Consider the following 12,603-nt stretch of genomic DNA (forward strand, 5'->3'; position numbering starts at 1 on the left):
TCCCAACCAACATAATAGAGCAAATTCCCTTAGTAAAGCAAGAAGAGTTATTTTATGCACTGTATGCAGCAGGAAACATGCTGAACTTTCTTCTCACACAGAGAACTAAGTACAAGGATACTCTGGTTTACATTTGCTGACTTAAGTAGTGTTCATACAGATACAGCACAATAAATGACCCATACCTGAATGGAACTATTACTCTGTTCAGAAAGTCATTACCCTAAATGAACCAGAATGGAACAATATACAAAGTCTCCTGGTCAGGATTTAGAACTTTATATCCTATGGAGTTAGTAAAATCTTATAAATTCTCACCAGTTATTCAGAGTATTAGTTCAAGTGAGAAATTATGATCTTCAAACGAATAAAGAGGACACTGGTTACTATTATTAATATTAATATACTATTATTATTATCTTGAGCAAAACAAGATTACGCCTGGTTGAATCAAATAATTTTTTAGTTCTTCTGGTAAGTCTTACCCTATGCCAGGAATTATGAGGATTTGAAAAGATGCAGAACTCACAAGTAAACACTATTTTAAGTTTATAAAAATGTCAGAAACAAAAAGTAAACAATATAAGACAATACATAATTAAATACAAGACTGTGTGGTTTAGCCTATAAATGCTGTAGGAGATTTGAAAGGCAAGTGTATTGTGAGCCAGGACAGGCACTGAGGTGAAAATTACGCTGAGTCTTGAATGATGGGTACAATTTGGATTAGGTAAGAGATGAGGCAAGAGGGCATGATAGTGGGGAGATTACATGATTAACAAAAGTGATAATAATACTATTTATTGAGTGCTTAATGAAATACTAGGATATTTACATATATTATCTCATCATTTGCATAACGATTCTATGCCACAGGTGTCCAATTCCCACAGCTATTAATATCAGTTCAAGAGATCAAATCCCAAGTCTGAACCACTCCAGAGCCACTCTTCCTGAGTCACGCAGTGAACACAATGCATATGGCAAGCAATTAGGCAAATGAACTTCTACAGAGTTGTATGCACAAAATGCTGCATAAAGAACTCCACTAGGCTAGTGATCTGCATTTTGTTTGGCAAGTAATAAGGAACCAATGTATGTTCTTTAGCAGAAGAGTGACAAAATGAAAATGACACTATCAAGAAGTTAATTTCTCAAAAGTGTACAATATACAAAAAATCAATATGAATAGTACCACTTCATTTTTGTTTAAATATATGTTTTGAAGGATACGTTGAAAATATCAATACTGGTTATTTCTAGGTGACAGGGGTCTAATTTTTAATTTGTTTGTTTCTTTCTGGCTAACTTGAATTACTCTTTAAAAGAAAAACAAAACTATAATATTACTTTAAAATAGAAAAATAAAATCCTTATTCAGATTTTTTTTAAAGGGTGCAACAGAGAGTGAAAGAGTAAAACTCTAGTTAGAAAACTCAGTCTGGAAGTAACAACAGATAAGCAGATGGAGGAGTGGGAGCCTGCCTGAAGACAATGGTAGCCCAAAGAGAAGATAAATGAACACAAAAGATAGTAAATAAGCAACAGTTCCTAAGCAAACCCACAAATGTCTAAAATAAATAAACCATGTCATCAGTCCAAGAATAGATCGACATTCACATTATTCTGTAACATTCCCTTAGGTGCCTGACCCAGGACATACTTACTATTGACTTTGTTTATATTGCCTTGAATTTCAGCTTGAGTGAGCAGCTCCTCATAAACGTCCCTTTCTCTCTCAGAGTTTTCTGTCTGAAGAGGAGTAAAAAATGTAATTAAATTAGCTCAGGTCTCTAAGAAGACCACAGAAATACAATTGTGCTTTCCCCTCACCATGACAGAACCAAGAGCAAGGAAGGGTATGGCTTAAACCCTTAATGAAGAACAAAGTGCAATGCTGCATGACTGAAACTGAACACATAAAAAGCAGATCCACTTGTAAATGACAAGCCCAAGGGTTCTTCCAGAGCCAAGCAAGAGAGGAAGCACTGGTGAACCCTGCTCTGCTCACATGTGAGCCTGCATGCTTGTCTCAGACCTGAGCAGGGCAGGCACATCCAGGGACCACATGTCAGAACCTCTCATTGATTTGCACAAAATTCAAGAAGAAAGTAGAAGTCAAAATGGAATCTAATACCAAAAGACTACATACTGGATAATTCCATTTCATTTATATAAAATTCTAAAAAAGGTAAACTAAAGTGATAGAAAACAAACTGGTAGTTGTCAGGGTCAGAGACAAGGAGCGGAGGAGAAGTAGAGATTGATTGGTAAGGAAGACATGGGAACTTTTGGGGTGATGGTTATATAACCAAAGACATTTGTCAAAACCCATCAAACCGCATACTTAAAATAAATGAATTTTATTATATGTAAATTATAGCTCAATAAAACTGATTTTAAAAATGAAGTCATAAGTATTCAAAAATAGGCATTTTCTTTAAAGTATGTAATTATCAGAAAAGAGTTACTATGCTATTTTGTATGGGACGCATTTTCACAAAGATACTTAGTGTAAGAAAGTTTTTTAATGAGGAGTATTTTTTTTTTTTTTAGCCATTTAAACAATTTTTGTGTTATATTCCTTATTCCTTAGGTCTACCAACAAATTCAGATAAATGTTTTCAATTAGACATATTCAGTCTATCATGACTATTTAAGAAATAGTACAAAGTTTAAATTAACAAAATGCATTTAAAATTTTTCTGTGTGGTACTTGCAGGATAAAACTGACTCTGAAGATAAAAAGGAAATAACCTTTCAGGGTAGTATTTTGCTTTACATGTAGACCAAAACTTTAAATGTACCCAAATCCTTCTGGTGAATAATCTTGTTTTCAGTAAGAGTAATAAGAAAATTTAGGTCAACCACCAAGCTAAGTATAAATGTATTATTGATTATATACAAAATAAAAACAAAAAACAAACAAACAAAATAAAAAGTGGAGTCAAATCAAACAATGGAAGAATATAAATCAGTTAGAAAGAACAGATATTCCATTTTTACCCTGTTTTTAGCATTTGTCATTTTGTCCTGCTTGGCCTGGTAAAGTACATCCTGGTAAGTGGAAGCCAAGGGTTCTTCAAGATTCACAAGCATGGCATTGGGGTTTCTCAAGGCTGCAAATGTGTCAGCTGGAATTCTATGGTCAATAGCTTCATTAATGGCAATAACGGCAGCATGCACTAAAAATTTCAAAAAGTAGAACACTGAGGTTATATAAAGTAAAGGATGTAACTTACACAGTCAAAACAATATTAAAATCCCCTGTTACAAAAAGAGGCTCCTTTCACAGAGATTTAACGATTGGGGTTAGAAGAGTGGCTCCCCAGATCTTATAAATCTACCCAGTCTTTTCCCTCTGATGCATAAAGCCACTGCTCTGCCTGTGATCCATGTCTGGATTGCTGAGTTAGAATCTTACAGGGAAATATTCATAAGAGACTCTGCAAGGAGCATTTGAGCATTTGTTATGACAATGTTCACCCTTAATCATCATGTAAATACCATCAGAAAATAAGAAATTCAAAAAGGAACTGAAATGTAGAATTCATTTTCTAGTGTTTTAAATTTAATCAAAATCACTCACTTATTTCCAAATAACAATAGCATAGAAGACCGTATAGCAGCGTTTAAAACTGTATCTACTGAGCTAAACTTGCTAGCAAAATTCCTAATGTCCTAGAGCATCTTTGCAGTAGTAATCATTGAAAGTGGCAGCAACAATCCCATCTGAACCCACAAAATTCCTCTCTTCTTACACGCAGCTTCATCCACTGACAGTTCATTAGCCAGAATGCCCCCGATCTTGCTGAAAGCAGGCATCTGGATCCCATACTTCTCCAGTTCAATCTTCATGTTGTTGATTTCTTCCTCTACAGGAAAGAATTAATACCCAATCAAGCAAGTTAAGTACCTTTCCATAACTCAGAGAAAGAAACAGATTCCTCAATGGCAAATGTATTGGGTAAAATGGCACCTACCTCTTAGGGTTGTTACAAGGATTTAAATAATATGTGGAAAGCACTGAACATGATACCTGGTACATAACATGCACTCAACAGACAGAGCGACTATTATCAGTATGACCAAGAACACCAAAAATAGCTGTAACATAAGAATGGCTCTAAAGAAAATAGTTTTCCAAAACTGCCACTTATGGCATTTTCTATAATGAACTTATGAATGGAGCAGCTTTCTTTTCTCCCTTGATGAATGACCAGCTTTAAAGGGAGCTCGAACAAGAAGTGACTCACAAGCCAGCCTGTTATCTTAGTCTTTATAATCCAAGTCACTAGCTACTATTAAACAGTTTCATTTCTAAGGCAGGAAGCCAAATTACAAAGAAAATAACATATAAGGATTGGCCCTTGCCCCAGGACTGGGGAACAAACTTCCCGGGAAGGAAAAAAATATCATGGGTGAAAGTTTTATTACCAATTTTTAAAACTCACAGGCCTACAAAATAACCACTAGGTCAAAAGATTTACATCTATCTTACCCCTAACCAATACTACCACAGTTCTTTTTCTCCCCAAGCTTCTATCCCTTCAAGCTTCTGACGACAGCAAATACATATAGAAACACCCACCCAAAAAAGCTGAAGTTTTTAAATTAGTAAATTGTCATCTTTGTATCATCTCACTCCCCTTTCTTTGCCTACAACAGGTGCTTGCTGAAAGAGAAAGTCTGTTATAAAGTTTTTTCACCATATGAGAACACTTACTGTTAGATGTTGATATTATATTTTATCATTTTACATATGATATCTTAATAGTCTAATTTACACATAAGAAAACTTAGTCTTATTAATCATACTCATGTCATAACAGAGAATAGGGCCTGAAATTCTAAGTTTAGTGTTCTTTCCACCACACCAGGAGAAGCAAGCTACTTACACTTTATCTCTGCTGGCTCAGTATTTTTAAAGCCCTACATCTCTAAGACTGGCACTGTTGACTCTCCAGGCTATTTCCACACAACTCAAGCATGTCCTGCCAAGTTTGTAACTTCTTACCTGTGAAGTCAACCTTTCCATATAGGTCTTGGATCTGAGGAGCCAGGCCTAGTTTGAACAGGTACAAACTAGAAGACACAACATGCAAAAGAGTCAGGCCTCCCAGCTATACTGAGCTGCTGCTTAGTCTGAAGGGGAAAATCAACATAATGAACAGAAATATTCTGAACACAGAGACTCCCAGTACTCTACCATATTACACTTTGTAGTTACAATACTTTACCTCAGAGTCTTTTTTTCAGTTTTACATATCAACCAGGTCCTAAAAAGTCACCTAATGTAATGCAGAAAGCACTAGACTGGGAATCAGTAGATAAAAATTTAAGTCCCAGTTTAGCACAAATCCAGTATGTGAGTAGATGTTAATATGTTAGCATAATGAATATCACTGAAGTCTCCACTTGTTTACCTCCCAGTGATTAATAAATTTTAAATAACAAAACACTTTAGAAAAGTCCCATGAAAATGATTCAGACAGCAAATCTTTTTTAAGCTGAATTCATATTACCGATAGAAAAGTTTAACTCGGGTACTTTAAGAGTTTTAAATAAAGTACATATTATAAATTGTTACTCTTCAAATAAAAATCTCCTAGACTCTAAGCTCCACGAAGGCAGGGACAATAAAAGTCTTGTTTATCAATGCCTACCCAGAGCCTAGGACATATTAATAAATATTAATCAATATTTCAAAGATGGATGGATGGGCATATTTAATCCCAAAATCAGTTCTTAGAAAGATAAAGCATCAGAGGAAATGGAAAGGGAGTACACAAATATATTTGGAATAATGAAGAACTGGGGTCTTATCTAGGAGAGGAATGTAGTCTATAAGAATAATTTAGTATGACTGAAGTACAGTGATTATCTCTGGAATAATGTCAGTCAAGACTTAAAAAAAAAAGACAAGAAGGGAGAAAACTAGGAGATAATGCTTCTCTGTCACTGTTGATCCAAAAGGGAAATACAGTGAAGCATGGAACCTGCCTTAAACTCTGTTGTGTAAAGGTAAAGAGGCTCAGGAAGTCAGAAACACTTCCTACCTATCATCAAGTGTCGCCAACCCACCCTTCAGGAAAAACGCTGTAAGGGAGGAAAGAAATCATAAATCACCAACCAGAACACACTGTTGTGTATATACTTTCTAAGCACGAACTGCATATTGAAGAGAAATGGAAAACAATAGCAGGCTTCCTCCCATTCTCATTCTGACTCCATGATTGGAAAGGCACAGTTAATTCTTCAATCTCTTCTCAGAGGGTCTGCGACCCAGGTGACACTGCAGAGAGCACTGGCTACAGACCCAGCAGAGAGGAATTCTGCCAGCTTAGCTTCTGTGCCTGCCAAGTTCAGATATTCATTGTAGGTACAGCCTTTTCAAGGTTATCAACATAGACCTCACATAACACTAAGCCAACCACAATACTCAGAATTAATCTGATTTTAGCTCAGATATATACATTTGAAATTGCTACATTCTGAAAATTCCCTGATATATTACCTATTTCTAAACAATTATTAAAAATTCTCACGTTACCATTGTTTGTCCAACATTATGCTATGTACCTTGGAGGAAAAAAGAGTATGGTGTGACTTCTGTCCCTAAGTTTAATAAATATAATATGTAGAAAAGATCAAACATATGAAAGAAGCAATATGTAACTTTAAAAAAATGCACAAAAAACAAAACCAAAAACAAACAAACAAACAAACACAAAAGAGGAGTTTAGACAAAGGAATGAGCTGAAGTCATTGGGGAAACTTCACCAAGAAGGTGGGAACTAAGCTAAAACTTGGCTGAATAAACAGAGACAAACACGAAGAGCTGTCTAATAAAACAGAAAGTACCATTTCCTTTCTCAGCTATAGGACAGAAAATATCCCCTTGAGCTGGAGGAGAGGAGGCAGATTTGTTATAATGTATAATTTTGACACAAAACATTTACTATGATTCTATGCCAGGCATCTAACTACTAGAGACACAAAGATAAAGAACAAAGGAAATAGTTCTCGTCCCTAAGGAGTCCACAAAAAAAGCAAGCTGTAAGAACAAACAGTAACCAGAGTACAATGTAACAAGGACCATACTTGAAGTAAGAGGTATGTTACAAATTGCGAAAGGATCACAAAGATGGTAAGTAGCTAATACTGCCTGAGAGGGAAAAAGTAAGAGAAGATACTAATCAAGAGGTGGCATTCTGAAGTGGCACCTGGAGAACACAGGTTAAACTGGGGAGGAAAAAAGGTTCTTCAGGTGGAAGAAACAGCATAATCAAAGGCACAAGAGTACATGCTTATTTGGTGAAAATACCAGAGCACAGGTACACAGGAGGGAATGGCTGGAGGTGAGACTAGAAAGGAACCATCAAAATATTTTATGAAGCATCCAATATGACTGGGCTGTTTTGGAAAGAGAGCATGGCAGATGGCCCAGAAGGGAGGCAGAGAGCCTAGGGAGGGAAATTTCTAAGGAGGTTAATGCGTTAGTCCACACACGAGATCTATTAGTCCTCATTTATGTCCATTCTTTTGTGGGTTTCACACAAAAGATTCCAGTGATACCAAGGATCCAGCACACGTTTTATCAAGAAACTGGAGACACTAGGCTTCTTATGGGTCAATATTATACATACATTCACATACATAATTAACATTTATTAAATACACATACAGATGCTATATAAAAACAGCAGTCTAAGCAGAGAAATCTCACACTCATGTCCCTTCTCATACTCACTCACTTCTACCATCTTCTGATTTAGCCCCATAGCCATCAAGCAAACATGCACTGCTCTGAAACACTGTACTACTGGCACCTACTCCCATCCCATCCCATGCTCCCCCTAGACGTATCACCTCTTCCCTCCAATTTAGTATTTTGTTGATTTTGAGAGCTGGGGACCTGAAATTAAGTCAATTGGTATTGGCATAAAAATTATTCAATGAAGAAATGGCTTGTCAAGGGCTTAGATAACTAAATAAATTACCATTTGATATTTGCTGGTATTATTTGAAGATGTAGGCAAAATTTAACTGTACTACCAAGAGTATCAAGACATAGTATATTTCATAATTCAGTTTAGCACCTTGAAACAAAATGGTAGACAATAAAAGCACTTAAATGTATATAGTTTTTATAATTTTTAAGAGATTTTAATTTAAAAGAAAGCAACTACATTCCAAGCAAAATACATAGTTCATAGAACACTAGATCAATAATGAAAGATTATATCATGTTTTTAGAAAACAACTTTCTATTATTATATGATTAAATAAATCCTTTCTCCCTGCTTCCTAGAAAAATACAGCTGTTCCTCACCGTTTTGTTAAGAAAATAGTGTCCTATTCTACTTGAAAATTCTGAGAAGCGAATGCAAAAACTTTTTCATTATACCTTAGACAAAAACTACATACTCAACTCAGATGTGACCTCTAAACTATTTTTTTTAATTGAGATATAACTGACATACATTAATATATTAGTTTCAGGTGTGCAACATAACAATATGATCACCATAACAAGTCTAATTAACATCCATCACCACACAGTTACAAAATTTTTTCTTGTGATGAGAACTTTTAAGATCTATTCTCTAAGCCACTTTCAAATACACAATACAATATTATTAACTGTAGGCACCATGCTGTACATTACATCCCCAGGGCTTATTTTTTTTTTATAACTGGAAGGTTGTATCTTTTGGCCACCTTCACCCACTTCGCCCACTCCCAAATCCCCACCTCTGGCAACTACCAATCTTTTCTCTGTGTCTATATACTGCTTATTTTATCAAGAAAGTCTAATTACCTAAGTGCATGGATACAGTAGATACATCTTGGCATGTTCTTTCGATCATAGATGTCTGTAGTTTCCGGGTAAAAAATCTAAGGAGAGAGAAAAGAAGTAGAGTAAGGTATTCATCCACTAGAGACCATTAATCGTTCACCAATCATCAGTAGTACAAGTACAATTATGGACAATTAGAAAACATTGTCAACATTTGGCCAGTAACTTCATTAAGGTGAACAGACATTTCATCATAAGTAGTGTAAGGAATAAAATGCTACAATACATAATGAAAAGCACTACTTGGAAAAGCCTTATTTGGTCAACCCACTGAATTTCACTAAGTATGTGAAAGTGATTTACTTACTATAGACTCACACACGGGCAAACAAAACCCAAGTTTCAGTGCAGCTCAAAACACTGGCAAACGTATGAGGCTCTGACAGACTGCAATCTTCCTAGTTACTATCTACCATGCTTAGACTGAGTAATAACTCAACAACAAACATTCACTAAGTGGTTCAGTATGTGTAAATCACTACATTTAAATATTGAAAAAACTACAAAATATTAAAATGTGTTACAAAGATTGGGGGAAGTAGAAAGATACACAGACAGATACAATAGAGGATGTACGTGGGAATGAGAGAGATGGGTAGTTTTCCTTGGCAGCACATACAACAATTAATCAATTATGTGTGTTGTAATTATCTGTTTGACTCCTCCTAAGCCACATGAATCCAAAGACCAGGAATATGTTGTTCGCTGCTATACCTTCAATGCCAAGCCCAGAGTCAAGGTCATGGAAGGAGCTCTATATTTGATGAATTAATGAATGAGGTAGGATAGGAACAGAGTAGGTTTATATGGAGAACAGTGTTGAATTTCAAGACCTAGTCTCATGGGTAATGCGGCACTATACAACCCAATCTGTAATTCAGAGAAAAAAAGGAATAACAGTGGATTAGAAAAGTAGAAGACTGAATTATGAGGTGATCAGCAGAACTTGAATGAGCAATAAAATGCCTTAACTAAGGCAGTGAGAAGACTACTACAGCACTTCATATCTAACTCTATTAGAGCACTTAACACACTGTGTTTAATTACTCGTTTTTATGTTCATTCCCCTCACTATAGCTATGGCTCCCGATGAGAAAGAACTGCACCCCCCGCCCCCGACACACACAAGAGAGATGGGATGTACCCAAATCATCTTTTTTTGATAATTTTTCAAACTTTAAATGCTCACTTCCCAAGACTGAAATCTCTTCTCCTGAAAGGTGAAAATTATGGTCAAGGTCAGTCACCTTACCCGAGAATAGTACAAAAATAGATTTTAGAAAGTAATAGAAAAATAAGGTTGGGTAAGTAGGCTGGAGTCAGATTATGAGGATCTTGAAAGTCAGACAAGTTTGAGCTTGATTATGCAGGCCACAGAGAAGTCCTACGTTTGGAGTCAAGGCTGAAAACAGAGCTTCAGGAAGATCTGACTAGAGACAGGACACAGGCTATATTGAATAGTGCAGAGATTAAAGCTGGGAAAGCAGGCTGGGTGGCTATTTCAACAGATAAAAGAAACATTTCAAATAACTGAGGAAGGCTTAGGGAATGACTGCAGTTAGGAGTCAAGGTAACTCCAAGATTTTGAGACTGGATGACTGGAAAAATGATGACAAACTACAACTCAGAGGAAGGGAAGTTCACTTGGAGGAAAAGGTAGGTTTAGTTTCAGGTATGAGAAATTCTAGGAGATAGAAAGCTATCCAAGGAGAAATGTCCAGCAGCCAAATGAAGAAACTGTTTTTATCTAACAGCAAAGAGTCTTCAAAACTACTAAAACCGTAAGAACGAGAGAATATAGCTAAAATAAAAATTGCATCTTAAGGAATGCCCACCACTAGAATGTAGAAGGTAGAGTAGTTGAAGAAAACAGAGGTCTATTATGCAGATTAAAACAATTTAAAAAATCAAAATAATAGAATGTTTCCTGGAGGAGTTGGCCAAAAGCACCAATTATAATAAAGAGTCAAACAAATAAAAACCAAAAAATTATCATAACAAGTTTCTGTAATTAGCCTGTATGTACCATAGAAAAAGATTAGGGAAGAGGGGGTGGGTATAGCTCAGTGGTAGAGTGCATGCTTAGCATGCACAAGATATTGGGTTCAATCCCCAGTGCCTCCATTAAAATAAATAATAAAGGGAAGATTAAGGAAGACATCCCAATGAATACTATATATGTATTGTATTACAGATCACACATTATATTATGGGTAACAACATATTTTTAGGCTAAGGATCTTTAGTCTACATTATTTAAATCATATAAAGCAGACATTTCAAGGCTGATAGCCTTAATAATCCTTTTGTTCCTGATAGTCTTCGGGGAATTCTATGTTTGTTGAGATTGTGGTCCAGGACAATGCACTACTGTTAGTAAACAAAAAAGGTAATAAAATTAAATCATTAAAAAAGCATTCTGTGGTAACAATACTATTAGCAAGAGCAAATATTAACAAAGCTCTTAGTACCATTCAAAAGAGGTTAAATCATCACTGCCCATTGGGCATACCACATAAAAAACAGGAACAGGAAGTTACAGGTGCACAGAAAGGCCAAGTAGCTGTAAGAACTTGACTTATTACATTTCCTGACATTTGTGGGGCTTCATTCTCAAACATACCAGTGCAAGGAAGAGAACTTCAGCACCTTGTTCTGAAAAAAAGAGGACAAAAGCTAGTCTTCTGCAAAGACTTAGCTCCAAATTTAACTCAATTCAACAGGTATGTGAGCTGAGCACTCTGCTAAATGCCAAATGTTCATTTCCAAGTGGTTTCAGCCACCTTCTGGTACTCCACATCTCACTTGTTTTTAACCTTTCTTTGGTTACAAAAATTTAGACTCCACAAGCAAACATAAAGAAAATAAAAACCACCCCTTAATCCCATCATATGGAAATGAAAACTATCTCCTTGGAGATTTTCCCCAAGAAATCTCATTTATTTTTAGACAAAAATAGTGATCTCATCTTAGCCAGAACACAAATTCTTATAACCTTAGCCTAGTTTTCTTCTTTTTTTTTTTTCCCAACTCAAGACATCATGGACAAATTCCTTTGTCAATATAGATTGACATCATCTTTTTTAATGACTACACTAGTATTTGGCTGTAACACAATACCTCAAGTGAAGGAACATTTGGTTTGCTACCAATTTTTTCTATCATAAGCAATGTTAAAAAAAAATCCTTACATATATATTTTGTGTGTGTGTTTGTCTAATTTTTTTTTTTTTTTTGGACCAGTGGTAGTGGTGAAGTGAAATGGGGAGATACATTTCTAGAAACAGAATTCTTAGGCCAGAGGATATTGGGGGGAGGCGGGTGGGGAAGCTGTCCCTGCCTCTAAGAGTGATACTACATCATGGCCTCTATGGGTTCGAGGTAGGACTAGGTAGCTGGACACATGATTAGGCCACCAGGACAGCTGTTCTCTAGCGCTAAGTACATTCCCTGGTCCACCAGTCCCTGCTTCACCTACACCCAACTCATATGACTGACCTTCCCTCTTAGTTACAGAGCCTAATCAGTAAATACTAGTGATATCTCTAATCTTTAGATCAGAATGACTCCACTATGATAATTTATCAAAGGGAAGGCATCTGCCTAAGGGGCTATGAGGGATATGCCTCTCTGCTGCTCTCCTTGGTAACTGATGAGCCAACTTGACTTCAATTCCTCCCCTACACCTCCCCTGCCCCAGTATCGAAGACTGCTGTAGTGTTGACTGCCGTCCATGGTAG

General features: G+C 36.2%; 1 protein-coding gene across 1 annotated transcript in view; it reads right to left on the bottom strand.

Annotated features, from left to right (window-relative positions):
* The window catches only part of IQGAP1 (IQ motif containing GTPase activating protein 1), a 90,686-nt gene that overhangs the window by 45,413 nt on the left and 32,670 nt on the right, over positions 1 to 12,603 (bottom strand). Inside the window, exons 5-9 of the mRNA XM_031440601.2 lie at positions 8,825 to 8,901; positions 5,018 to 5,085; positions 3,762 to 3,875; positions 3,007 to 3,185; positions 1,668 to 1,752 (exon numbers count right to left, since the gene is read on the bottom strand). Coding sequence (XP_031296461.1) covers positions 1,668 to 1,752; positions 3,007 to 3,185; positions 3,762 to 3,875; positions 5,018 to 5,085; positions 8,825 to 8,901 — 523 coding nt within the window. The remainder of the gene's footprint in view (positions 1 to 1,667; positions 1,753 to 3,006; positions 3,186 to 3,761; positions 3,876 to 5,017; positions 5,086 to 8,824; positions 8,902 to 12,603) is intronic.

The sequence above is a fragment of the Camelus dromedarius genome, chromosome 29 (genome assembly GCF_036321535.1).
Source record: "Camelus dromedarius isolate mCamDro1 chromosome 29, mCamDro1.pat, whole genome shotgun sequence".
Classification (NCBI taxonomy): domain Eukaryota; kingdom Metazoa; phylum Chordata; class Mammalia; order Artiodactyla; family Camelidae; genus Camelus; species Camelus dromedarius.